This window comes from Centruroides vittatus, unplaced genomic scaffold (genome assembly GCF_030686945.1).
Source record: "Centruroides vittatus isolate TY-2023 unplaced genomic scaffold, ASM3068694v2 contig_1215, whole genome shotgun sequence".
Taxonomy (NCBI): domain Eukaryota; kingdom Metazoa; phylum Arthropoda; class Arachnida; order Scorpiones; family Buthidae; genus Centruroides; species Centruroides vittatus.
Genome location: NW_027120777.1, coordinates 537818 through 551979, shown reverse-complemented (window position 1 = coordinate 551979; position 14162 = coordinate 537818). Strand labels below are relative to the sequence as shown.

The 14162-nt window shown below is 27.3% G+C and overlaps 1 protein-coding gene across 3 annotated transcripts in view; it reads left to right on the top strand.

Annotated features, from left to right (window-relative positions):
• The window catches only part of LOC136986809 (pyruvate kinase PKM-like), a 34450-nt gene that overhangs the window by 1367 nt on the left and 18921 nt on the right, over positions 1 to 14162 (top strand). For 2 of the 3 annotated variants that reach the window (XM_067284428.1, XM_067284433.1), the window contains exons 2-7: positions 7477 to 7650; positions 10258 to 10396; positions 11320 to 11411; positions 11480 to 11614; positions 11689 to 11875; positions 11946 to 12088. In XM_067284428.1, the coding sequence (XP_067140529.1) occupies positions 7627 to 7650; positions 10258 to 10396; positions 11320 to 11411; positions 11480 to 11614; positions 11689 to 11875; positions 11946 to 12088 (720 nt within the window). In that variant the 5' untranslated portion in view covers positions 7477 to 7626. The remainder of the gene's footprint in view (positions 1 to 7476; positions 7651 to 10257; positions 10397 to 11319; positions 11412 to 11479; positions 11615 to 11688; positions 11876 to 11945; positions 12089 to 14162) is intronic. The other variant, XM_067284439.1, reaches the window with a different exon arrangement.

Here is a 14162-nt window from a genome sequence, read left to right as displayed (position 1 = left end):
AGTGTATCTCTGCTATCAGCAGATTAATTGTATTAGTGGATAAATATATCCTTCAGTATCTCTTCCGAAGATGATCACCAAATCTAATAATTTTTTTTTTGTTCACAGACATGGTTTAAGAAAAAATTGAAGAAAATTTGTTATTTAAAATTTAATTTCTTTCTATTATCCACTGAGTTTTAACTGCAATCTATAAAATGAACAATTTCTCAACTATACCAATAAAAATTTGCAAGAGCAAATCCAGAAATATGATGATTCTTTAAGTTAATCAGCAAATATGTCAGTCAAAAATGACAGGTAAATTTAAAACTTTCTGAAAATATTTAAATTGCAAAATCATATATTGTTCAACATGGGATATAAATATACTTAAGGAAAAAAAAATGTTAAAAAAAATGCATTGATTAGATGTAATTTCTGTAAAATTCAGCGAAATCTGATTTAAAGTTTGTAAATATTATTTAAATAGAAGTTTGTGGATATTTAAATATAGCTTTTAGAAGACTGATCATACTTGCAAATGGCATTTTTCATATAAAGGTTTTCTGAATATTGTTTTTTTTAGTTCAGATTAAATCCTGTTAAAATAAAACTTGAATTTCTTTTATTTTATTTAAACATAAAGCAGTTAAGAGTAATATAAGATCTAAATGGCAACTCTTCTAAAAGTCATTCATTAAATAATAAATATGAACGGAAAAATATATATTGCAGATAATTAATTTTTTGGAATTTTTTAAAATAAGAATTTCGCATGATACAACCAACACACAAAAACTGGACAATTACTAACAAAACACAAATTGTCATCATCAGATTAAGTACCCGATAATAGCTGAAAGCTATTGAAAACATCAGTAACTCTCGAATGTTTTTAACTGGAGTCTGTTTGTGTTTTGTTAAGAATTTCAGTTTATTGCATTTTCTTCCATTTTAAAATGTTGCTGAAATAGTGATGTTTATAGATATGTTTATAACTGTTTAAAATAAAAGCATAACATTAAAATTCATAATTCTATTTCTGTTTTTGGGGTAAATTGTACAATTGATTTTAAATGTTTTGAATGGCTTTTTTTGGGTTCTTATTTGACAAACAAAATAAATTGCTAGATAAAAAAATTACGTATACCGAACCTTCTATGGTGTGTCGATATTTATGCGTTATCAAACATTTTCGAACCACTTCTGGGTTCTGCATCAGGTTCCAAACTGTTTTTAGATGGATGTTCAATTACCATTAAATATCAGTTCGATCGTAGGTTTGAAAGGATTTACAAAAACCAGGTCGCGCACCTTAAAAGGTTCTATGTACGCAATTTTTTTTAAGTAATTCCAGTGTGGTGAGTAGTGAGTTATTTAAAATGGTAGATCTTTAGTGTTTTGAAAAATAAAGTGGTAATAATTAATTTCAATTATCAAACAAATTATCACTAGATATAAGCAATATTTTAACATGAATGAACCATCCGTAAATTTTTATACTAATTTAGTAAAATTTTCAACGTGAAAAATATCTATTTCTGCATTGAGCTTGAAACTCATTTCTGCAAAAAACTAGTATATTGCTGGTTATTAAAATGCACTGATCTAATTTATTAGATCTTTTAATTTAATCTTTAACCAAGTGAATGTTTAACACAATATAGATTAACTTTTTTCATTGACTTTATCACTTTTTTAAAATGTAAATGTAGTAAAATTGAGTAGTTTTGACTACAATAATAAATTTGGGTTGGACACTTCTTCAGTTAAAGGAGTCCTAAATTTAACCATAAATATTTTTGAGAATTGTTTCTCAGCTTTAGGTCCTCTTCTAAGTAGAGGATTCGAAGCTGAGAAATCAGTCCCCCAAAATATTTATCAGTTGTTAAATTTAGAATTTCTTTAATTAGTTACCTTAAATTTGTGTTACTAAAACAGAATTGTATAAGAATAGCTTGGTTTTGAGTTATTGTTTAAAAGTTTAACCAGGCCTTTGGATACAAGCATATTTTTCAAATTTCACTATTTTGAGTTGAAGCATTTTTTAAAGTAAAAGATAAAAAAATATACCCAAATTCAGCAACATTGTTAGCTACATCTTTGTTTTAGGTTCAAATAGATCTACTTTTGAGAGATTTTAAACTACAGAATTTTTGTATTTATAAAAATGAAGATAACCGTTTTCTAAGTTTCAGAACCAAGTAATGTTCTGGCTTTTAAATAATATCAAATTATTAGTATTGTTCAATAGTTTTCATTACTGTTTTAAAATTCTGATAGGAAAATTTGTTCAAATAAATGTTGTAAAGATAGGTCTATATGAACTCAAAACTTGAACTGTGTAGATATTCTACAAACTAAATAAAGCATCACTATTAGAATGGGCATGTAATTATACCAAAGTTATCATTAAAGATGATAAAAGAACAGTCAAGTGATAAATTTGAACTCTGGGTAATCACTTTAATGCTTTGCCAACTGAACTTGATACTTGACAGTGAATTTAGTAAATTTAACTGACAATAACAGCTGTCATTTTTAAAAGACCAATAATAATATAATTTGAAATTTGGAATAATAGTATGTAAAAATTGGAAATATTGTGAATAAAAGACTATTTTCAGTCTTTTTACTGTTAAACTTTATCAAACTTTATACATGTTGGAACATTTATAAGCTTTTCAGAATTTTATTCAAAATTATAAAGTTAATTTTATCGAACTGAATCTTTTTACTTGCAGAATAAAGTACTTGAGGATATGTCGACTGTAATTTGTAATGAATTTTTTTCACGGATGGATGTCCTTCACTTCACCTTTTATCATTTTACTCTATTCTATTTCTACTGTTTTTAAATGTCGTTCAAATATTAATTAATACTACTGTTAGTTTAAAATGGAATTTAAAAATTTGAAGTTATTTAAAAATTATCTCTGTTGTTTTTTCTTCATGTAATAATTCTAATTTTCTAATAGATTAAAGATTTTTTAATTTCCTAAAATAAGTTTTAGTTTGAAGGTGATCTTCAGAATTTAGTTTTTGGGTAGCAATATTCTGATTTCATAACTTTTCCTTTTGATAGATTAAATATTCATATCTACAGATAAAAGCTATACTTAGTAATCGTTCATTACAAGTATGAATTCTAACTATACCAGTTAATCATTGCTGTTTATATTAAAAATAAATTTTTAAAAATTTACTGCTACTAGGCTATTGTTGGAAGTCAACATATGTGTAATTTGAAGTAAGTGATTTTAAGAAATTACTTTTTAAATTTTGAGTTTAAGTTTTGTAATAAAAATAATTTAGTGTGGCATATTTTAGGCTTGAAGATTGATCCAAATGACTTGAAAATGCTGCCAATATACAGTATATATCAAATTCTTTGTTTAGATGATGTATTTTTCTTTAAATTTTAAAGAAAAATACAATTTTATATGTACCAATTTAATCTTTAATTTAAAATCAATATTTAAAAATTATGAAGAAAAGGAAGAATATTATTACAAAATACATATTATTTATCAAGGAATTACTTTTTGTTAAAAATCCTTGTGAATAAATTTTTGCATACATAAGAAAATATTTTTATGTATTTTAAAGTATTTTAAAGGGAAAAATTTTTGAAATATTTCAAATTAATTCATTAAATGTTACTTTGATATATAAAGCATTCTTCAGAGATTTAATTCCTATAACGTTGTCAACTTGAAAAAAACATGCTTAAAATTTTTTGTATGATGAATGTTTACCATACTATAGGCTTATTGTTATGTAATTAGTATATTACTCAAAGCCTAAATATTGCAAGTCATTTTTTAATATTCTAAGGTAAGAAATTATTTTAACATTGGAAAGTTTGACATTTTTAAAAACATAATTTTTCAGTATTAAAATAAAAATAGGAACAGTTAGATTTCTAGTATATGCAAAATTATTTAGTGAAATTTCTACTGACCTAAGAATTAGTAATTAAAAAAAAAATCTGAATGTAAAGATTAAATAGTTGACAGTTTTTCTCTCATATAATTTTTAAATCTTAGCTTATTTTGTGACATTTAATATATCAATTATTATTTTTCAAATAATTTTATCTAGAGAAATGTTTCATTGCATTAAAAAATAACACAATAGAGAATCAATTAAACATTAAGAATATTTGGTATTAACAAGATCCATCAGGAAAACAGGTGATTGATTGATTTATAAATGTTTGAAATCTTGTACAAGGAAGTTAATACTGAAATATAATTTGCCATTTGTTTTGAAGATGATGACATGCAAGTGGCCCTTATTTGTGGTGCAAACTTTCTTCACATCTTTGAAGAATATCATGTATAAAGCTGTACAACATATTTTTGATTGTTATTGATTGCATTGCAAATGTTTACTTTGAATTTCAGTATTTTTTTGGATGATCTTCATATACTACACTCTGTCTACGAAAATATTGAAACTTTTAAGGCAAAAAAATGCCATACATTCAGTAATGTACTTAGAATGAGGTGTGCAACTCTGAATGATGTGCGTCAAAGATGTGAAGAAAGTTTGTGCCACAAATAAGGGCCACTTGCATGATGTCATCTTTAAAACGTAAATGGCAAGCTTTTTAAAATCTTGTACATGAATTTGTTTAAAAATATTCAAATATTATAAAAATGAAATGAATAAAATAGGTTCACTTTGTCTTATATTTCAAATTGATTTTAAAGTTATTGTAAGCTTAAATATTTTTAGTCTGAAAGAAATATTTCATTTTAACTGCATGAGTAGTAATTATCCTGTTATGAAACTGTCCTTGTTTAAGTTTCCAGTTGCTTGCTTTTATATTTTATGTTATCTGTTTCTAAGGAACTGATTTATTAAAAAAAATATATGTAATTCAAAAGTTATTGTAGACATTTTTTTCCCCCTGGATATTTAGCTATTTTAATCAAATTCTATTTGTTTTGTCTCTTTTGAATCTTCTGATGCTTGTTTTAATTGTAGAAACAAATGTCAATTTTAAAATTGAACAAGCAATATTTAAAGAATTTGAAGTTTTTAAAATAGTGGTTTTTTTTTTCCTGTATTTATCAGTAAGTTTGATAGTTTTGCAGTTTTTGTTTATTATTTTTTTAATCAACCAGTGTATATTTTTGGCAAGCATTTAGCAAACAATAGCTATTATTTCTTAATGTGTGGATTTTTGCCTTTTCAGCAAATATAATTATATATATCATACAAACTATTTAATATATAAAAAGTTTGCACATTTAAATGTTTTTAATAAGTGTATATTAATCATAACTAGATTAAGCAATTGCAAGAAACTTGTTCACAAGTTCTACTGGCAGCTATTATCTGCCTGAAATATTAGACTTATTACACTAGTTGTAAAGGAATTACAGCATATTCAGGAAGTTCTCATCTTTTATTATTAATTCATTGATACAAGGGGAAAGCATTTCAGATGTTTCTGTCCCTCACAGCCGAATTTATAATGACTACTACATAAGTTTTAAAATTAGTAAACCATTTTCTATATGAACTAAATATTAAATAACTAAATAAACTTCTTGAATTTGCTATAAGTTTTTTTTATGACTGGTTTAATAAGTCTAGTATTTGAGGCAGATGATGATAGCCAACAATAGAGCTTGTAAATATTGAAATCAAATAAATTTCATTGGACTAATGATTTAGGTAGCAATTTCTTAATTATAGGAGGAGTTATCTATTATTTTAAAAACAAGTAAAATGGCAAAGCCATTCTTGGGACGAGACTGTCTCAGAGAGCATGAGCAACGCATGCACAAATCTCACTTGCGCCTGTTTGTAGAAATGGTCTCTGCATTTTGTATTTTATTTTGACCTGGTTCTCGGTCCCCTGACTACCTACAAGTCTGGTTTATTTTGGGTGTGCATGATTTGGGCACCACATACTCTGTGCGAAATTGCAACTCCTGACATGTACTCTTTCATACCTCTAAGGTGTGCAGCAGTTGACGACAATGTGATTTTAGAGATGAGACAGTCTCGTGTGTATGTGTGTGTATATATATATATATATATATACACAAGACTGTATATAAAAAATAATTTTATATGTACCAATTTAATCTTTAATTTAAAATCAATATTTAAATTTCATATGAAGTGACCTATATATATATAGGTTTTTTCAGGCTATTATATACTTTTACTTATTTATTTAAAAAAGAAAACAAATTATATATATATATATATAAATTGCTAAATAAGTAAAAGTATATTATAGCCTGAAAAAAACCTATATAGATGCTATATTATGTAAAATAGTACAGAATGGCCATAAAGTCTGGAAACATAGGCAGTAGACATAGTAAATTTATTAATATTGCATTGTGTGATATGTTTAATCTGCTTTTCGTCATTATTAACTAGTATATAGGTTATTGCACTCTGGAAAATTACAATGAAAATGGTGCTTTAATGATAAAATGTGTTTCAAGACAAGTTACCCTGTAAATAAAGCTGAAAAATATCTAGCTTCTGTATTGTTGCAACTAATAATAATAAAAAGCTAAGCAGTATTTAACTTGTATGGATAAAATATTATCAGAATTTCTTAAAAACTATAATAATTAATCCAGTTATGAATTGTGAAGTGGTGTATATATGTAATTATATCTTTTTATGATTTTACTAATTCTAATAAACCTTTCACTAAATTCATAAGTTGAACCATCTCATTTAACAACTGGTATCCAGTACTACTACTGTATAATAATAGAAACTATTTAAGTAGTGGGTATGAAAACTATTCTTATAACGCATTAAAATTTTTATCATAATAAATCTTATGCATTATAATAAAGATTTATAAAAAAAACTTTTGATCATTTGTTATATTAGAGAAAATATTTAATGATATTGAGGATGTGATGATTCTGTATGGATAAATTAATTAGGTAAACAAACTCTTAAGCTTTCAAAAATTTTAAAAGCATGATATACACAAATTACTGTAACCTTTTGAAATTTGCTAAATATGAACATTCAGAGTTCATTATTATCCAGATTCAAATATAGATTGAAGTATTAACTTCAAATACAACTTTCAGCAACACCAGCAGAAAGATACAAAAGCTATCCTGAAAAAACAGGATAACTCGAATACAGGGAACATCTAAGAAAAGTTCAAATACAATTTTTTCCATTAATTTTTTTTTTCAGAAATGTATAGAGACTTAAAAAAAAAATGTTTGAATGCTAAATTTGGTTCTTATGATACTATTAAATTACAACTAAAAACATCTAAATGTTCAGATTTAAATGCAACTTAACATAGTTACAAAGTAAAATAGAATGTACAAATTTTCTAAATATTGTAAGTTGTTGGTTATATAAACTATGTAAAACTATTGATGCAGGATTATTTTTCTGTATAAATTCAAAATTTTTTTTATATATAAAATTTATTAACCTTTAATATGAATTTTGGCTAATTTTTACAAAACTTTATAGTTGAAAGAATAAATTTTAGATGCTCTATTCTGTGTGACCTTCAGATTATCATTTAAAGTAATCCATAGAAGATATTTGGCAGCTCTGTTTACGAAATTTGGTTCGAGTATTATTGCTGGCATCTGTTCTTGTATTAAGACGTCGGGCATCATGGTACCGGTTGGTCCGGTACCTGTAAGTAATCTTTTTAGGATATCTACAGAAATTATAACTAACAAATCTGTGTGACTATATTTAAGTGTTATGTATGATGTGCAAAATATCTTTTGTTATCCTCAACATAATTGAAAATGCTTGTTACATTGAAACACTTGATCTAACAAAAAAAAAATATATATATATGTAATTTAACATACAAAATTTGACAAATTAAAATAAATAAACTAGCAAACTAATTGAATTGTTAAACTTATTAAATGTGTCTGTAGTCTTATAACTCTAATAGTATAATATGAAATGTTTATTTAGAGTTTATTTACATAATGTAAAATTTATGTTAATTTTTTCTAACATTAATATTTTATCTAATTGAGAGCTGAACAATTACCAGATTAAATCTGGCTACATTACTGCTGCTAATACAGTAGAGCATCAATTATCCAACTTAATTGGGGACTGGGGTTGGTCGGATAACTGAAAAGTCGGATAACCGAAAAGTATGAAAAAATACATTATTAGTATAGTGTATTAGGCCTTGTTTAAATACTAGCTTCCCTTTCATGGTCGAGCCAGTGCTGCCAGCTAAAACGTGCAAAAATTTAACAAAAATAATATTAAAGTAGCCAAGACATAACCAAATATTGTAGCGCCACATCACTAGCGGACATTTGAATTTGCCGACTAGAACTCGGTCGGTTAACCGATAAGTCTGTTAATCGGGGGTCGGATAATCGATGCTCTACTGTAATTATTAAATAACGTTAGCTCAATTTTAATGTAATTATTTGGCTCTGATATGCTCATTGGGCTTTAGGATGTTTATATATTTATCCAATTGAGTTTCCCAATCTCTGAGGGCATGAATAAATACAGTAAACCCTTGTTAGTATGCCCTTTTTGTTAGAGTGCCATCCTCATTTACTGCCATATATTTATGAAGAGCAAATCTTTCTTATGGAGTATATATTTAAAATCCACATTATTCTGTTAACTCACTTAATGCTAGTAAATTTTTGGAATCTTTTTCCCCTAAACAGTTTTATAATGAATTATTCTGGTGGGATGTTGAGTACATTTCAACCACAGCAGATAGCAATGAGTCTTGACTTCTTGCTTTGAAATCTGTTGCTCTTTCATAGGGTACTGTATTTTCTATACTGCTTTAATTTGCTGTTGTTTGAGTGTCCTCAATATGAGTAAAGAAGCAGTCATTTCAATTAAATAAAAACATGAAATTTGCTTATACAAGGAGAGATTTCCAAATTCTAGTCTACAACAAAGAATAGTAGAACACTTCTTTTTGTGGAAGAAAGCAATTACTTGCAGATGCATTGGACACATCTTGGAAGAAAGTGTCTGCAACAGCCTTCCTCTAAGGCATTGTCCTAGATCTGCTAAACATGAGAATCTTAAAGATGCCTTAGTAATGTGGATTAGCCAAGCATGGAATTGTAACAAGCGGCAATCATAGAAAAAGCAAAATAATTTGGAAGACAGATAGGAATTAGACTTCCAATATAGCAAGGGTTGTGGGTTGGTTGGCATGATTCAAGCAGTGTCATGGACTTTCACAGCATATCGGGCAAAATAAAACAGCCGAAGTGGATGACAAAGTTGTATCAGATGTATGTGAAACAATGTCTGACATGGTTGGACAGTGAGTTGCAAAATTTTCATAATATGGATGAAAGTGGATTGTATTACTGCATGCAGCTAGACAAGACAATTTCCTGTAACAATCTGAAATTATTGGAACCACATAGCATTAATTCCCATCAATGTATAGTCCATTACAGCAAAATCATGAGATCAGATGTTTTGAACCAGTTTCAAGCAACAGCAGCATTGGAAAATCCTCTAACTTTAGAAGAATGTTTAAACCTTGATGACAGTTTTCCAACTTTTGAAGAAATTACGTAAACTGCAAATCACACTGAAAATTCTGATTCAAATGATAAGACAAAAAATGCACCATCTGCTAAAGAAGCAAAAGAAAGTATTAGAATAGTATGAGCCTTCCTAGAAGCATACTGTGTTGATTTTGATATAATGTTCCATGTTTATGTCATAAATATTATTATTGATGAGATCCTTAAGCATTAAAAAAAAAAGCAGTCATTAATACTGGATTTCTTCATCTCAAAATAAGTAAATGTGTACATTTTACTTCACTTTAACTCTTATTTTTGCTGTAGAGGTGTATTTACATGTTATATTGAACTTCTTCAGCAGTACATTTTTTTTTTAATTTCAAAATAGTGCCTCCCTCATATAGTGCCAAAAAAGAAGGAAGAGCAGCAGATTGTGGCATACTAACGAGGGTTGACTGTACTTTGAATATTTATCCTTGTTTTAAATTTAATCTTTGATTTTTCAACATATCACATCCATATTGAATATGAAATTCTGAATCTCTTGGCTGAGATGTATTGATAGATCAGTTTCTTAAGAACTCTTAGGAGTTAGTACTGAGTTAATAAATGGGCTAAATTGGTTAATTTTTACAGTATTCTATTGAACACAATTTGGGAAACTCTGATTTATAAGAAATCTATTTTTTTAAACTCAAATAAATTTTTTAATAAAAAGTTAATTTTAATGTATTTAAAAAATTTTTAATAGCCCAAAATGAGTCAACTTAAAGCAACAGCATTACAACTGCATGGAGGTGAAACAGATTCTTGGCTGGACCATTTAAGTGGTTTAAACATTGATACTCATCCAATATATCAGAGATTAACTGGAATAATATGCACTATTGGTAAGTAGATAAATTTTGTAATTACTGTATTATGAATTTCTTGAATGTAATAAGTGTCTTTCATTCAGATTACATAAGAAATAAATTGTTTAATTTCTGACTTAAGTTTTAAAATGTTGGATTTATTATTTCATTAAACACTGTACCTTTGTTTTGTCTGAGATTTATAACTCCATATTATTTGTTGAAAACTTAACATTTTTTAATTTTAACCTTGTTAACATTTTAGTTTAATGCAGCCAAATATTACTTTAAAATACAATTCTATAATTAAAATGTTAATAATAATGTTAAATTTATTGTATAATAATGCAATATTCAAACATACAAATACCACAAATCTAGCAGTGTACTAATACTTTAATATGTAAAGAAACATTTTCAACCATCTTAATCAATTATCTTTGGGTTTTAAAATTAATAAATTTGATAAGAAATCATACTTAGAACAAATTTTTTGAAAAATGGAACATTATTTTATTAACTGCAAACGAATACCAATAAAATAATGTTTTATATATCTTGTATAACATTTATATACCATCTAACTTGGGAGGTGGCCTAACTTATAAATCTCTCTAGTTTTTGAAGATGTTTAATCAACAGCTATCAATTACAAGGACACAGACAATCTCTTCAGCAATGAAGTCCTTTTTTGAGGTACTGTAATGGAAGCTATGCCATTTCCTTAAAAGAATGGATGTTGGTTTATTTAAAATGATGCATATGCATTCTCCATGATGCACATGGACATAGCCAATAATGTAATATTGTATATAGTTTAATATTATATAACATTATTAAAATATTGTATATGGGAAGTGGTCAAGCCTTGCCTTTTTTAGGCATTACTATGTACTTTTGTAAATAAAATAAAAATCTGTTTCTTGTCATTAAAATATTTTCTAAATAATTCTGAATAGGACCTGCATCTCGAGATGTAGATAAATTAGTGGAAATGATGAAGAGTGGCATGAATATTGCCCGTTTAAATTTTTCTCACGGAACGCATGAGGTAAAAAATTTGATCTGAAGTAGCTAACTTTCTAAACAAAAGTTTCAGTTTATATTATTAATTTTCAGTATCATGCTGGAACAATAGAAAATGTACGAAAAGCAGCCGAAATCATGGCTAAAGAATTAGGAATGCCTTCTTATCCTGTTGGAGTTGCATTGGACACTAAAGGTCCAGAAATTAGAACTGGTTTGCTTGAAGGGGTATGAAGTTTCTAAAATATAATACTTTGTGCATTTTTCTATTGAAATGTGAATGTGAAAAATTTATTTTGCAGGGTCCTAGTGCTGAAGTTGAATTAGTGAAAGGAAAAACTATTAAGGTCACCACAGATGATGCTTATAAAGAAAAGTGTTCAGCTGAAGTCATTCATGTAGATTATAAGAATATTACTAAAGTTCTAAATGTTAACAGCAAAGTTTATGTAGACGATGGTTTAGTTTCTTTGATTGTCAAAGAAATAGGTAATTCTCTGATTAACAATCTTTTACTTTAAATTTGTAATTTAAATTAATAATAATATTGTGTTTTTAGGTTCTGATCATTTAATATGTGAGATAGAAAATGGTGGCATGCTTGGAAGTAAGAAAGGTGTTAACTTGCCTGGTGCAATTGTTGATCTCCCAGCTGTATCAGAAAAAGATAAAGAAGATCTTCTTTTTGGAATTGAGCAAGATGTGAGTCTTCATTTAGTATTTTATACAGAAAATGTAATCTTTTGAATCAAATGTTACCTCATTTTGTTAGGAAGTCATAATACTTTGCATTTGATGGCTAGATGGCCAAGTGATTAAAGTGTTGTTCTGCTACTCTGGGGACCTAAAATTGAATCCAGGGGTCAAAACATTCCCAGGAATTTCTTGGGGTGGTCTGTCCCTTGCCACCTGGTTGCTTAGTTGTGGGCCTGGCCCAAACTATAATGGGCTTGATAGAAAGACCTTCTTAGTGCTCATATGATAGTTTGGAAGGGGGTAAAAATTATTTGCATTCTATCTTGAGGAAACCGTGTTTTGTATTTTCGTTTCTTTTCTTTTCAACTTTGGAAAAAATTACCAATTTATTTATGTATTCTGTATGATTAAAAATTAAGATGACATCATTTATTTATATCCATGTTTACAAAAAATTTATATGCATTTGCCAAACTAATATGAAAAATTTAAGTCTTAACTATTCAATTTGTGTCTTGTCAATCTACTTAGTCTGTATATATCTTCTCTAGTATATACTATTTCATAATTTTATTATATATGCTGTTATTCATATACTCTATATCCAGTTCATTATTCTCATTTCAATTTGAGTATTTTATAAGATGTTTACCAAAACATATATACTTAAATTATAAGTTTATAGAATAAGAGTTCGAAACCACAATTACAAATATTGACATTACTTAAATTTAGTAATAAATTTGGAAATTAGTGCCAGGAAATCTGGTTAAGTAATTTGTGATCATGGTCCTTTTTATATCTACTATGTTAGACACTTTTTTCCTTACAAATGATCATAAAATTTTTTTTACAATTTGTGCACTTTTATTTATTTCATTGATTTTTATAACTTGAATGTCAGCATTAGTTGTGAAAAATAGTAAAAAGAATCAATTGATAAATTTAAAATTTTTCCAAAATTCCTAAAATGACTGACTAGCTGAAACAAAATATGAAAGTGAATACAAAATTTTAGTTTATGTAACAGTGAATAAAGTTAAGTATGAGAAGTAATAAAGACACATAAAGCTCTGACAGCAACATCTGTGAAACAACAACCTTTTCAGATAACCCACTGGGTTGCACAATATATTATCAAAAGTGTTCACTGTACAATTGTAAAACTGTTGACAGCTAAGCATAAGATTTAAACATTTTACTGGTTAATGGTTTTATAATTTTATTGTTTTAAATGCGAGTCTTGTAATAATTTTTAGGATATTTTTTTTTTGCCTTATATTTAAAAGATATTCATCTAAATGATGACGTCCATTAACACCAGGGTCCAAAATGCATTTTAGAAGATATATAAGCAGCGGCATACCCAGGATCTGAACTAGAGGGGGGCAACTCGGTTTCTTTGAGTCTAAGAATAGCAGCAAACAGTGAAATAGTTCTAAGATTTCATAACAAATGGCTCTAGGCTCTAGTCTAGTCACAATATTCATTATTCAAACTGATTGAACTAAATTGATACGTCTGTGCTGTGTGTCAATTACTGCACTTTAATTTTTCTTCTAGGGAGAAGCTGCCTCTCGCTGGGTATGCCCTTATATATGTCATTGATAATTTCATGTGTGATAACCTTTTTATTGTAATAGTTTTATTATATATGTGTAAGAAAGTATATTTTGTATTAAATAGTGAATAGTGTTGTGAAAATTTCATTTAATTCTTAAGTGAGATATTTATTTAGAGCAATTTTTTAAACTTAAGTTAGTGTGTATTCAGAAATTTTATCCAGCATAATGTAAAACAATGTGTAGCAATTTAATATACAAGACAAGCCTATAAATGTTTGACTATATTTATTTTCTCTTAGATGTAATCAATAACAATTGCTTCAAAGTGGTATGTATGAACATGTTTGTTTTTGCAGTGAAATACTAGTACTTTTTTACAAATTAAATAGATTGCAACCTTCTCAATTTTAAATTAAGTTCAATGTTTGAATGATTTCTTAATTAACTGTTCAAATAATCAGGCTAAACAATTGCTGGATTATATTCAGCTATATTACTACTACTATTAATAATTT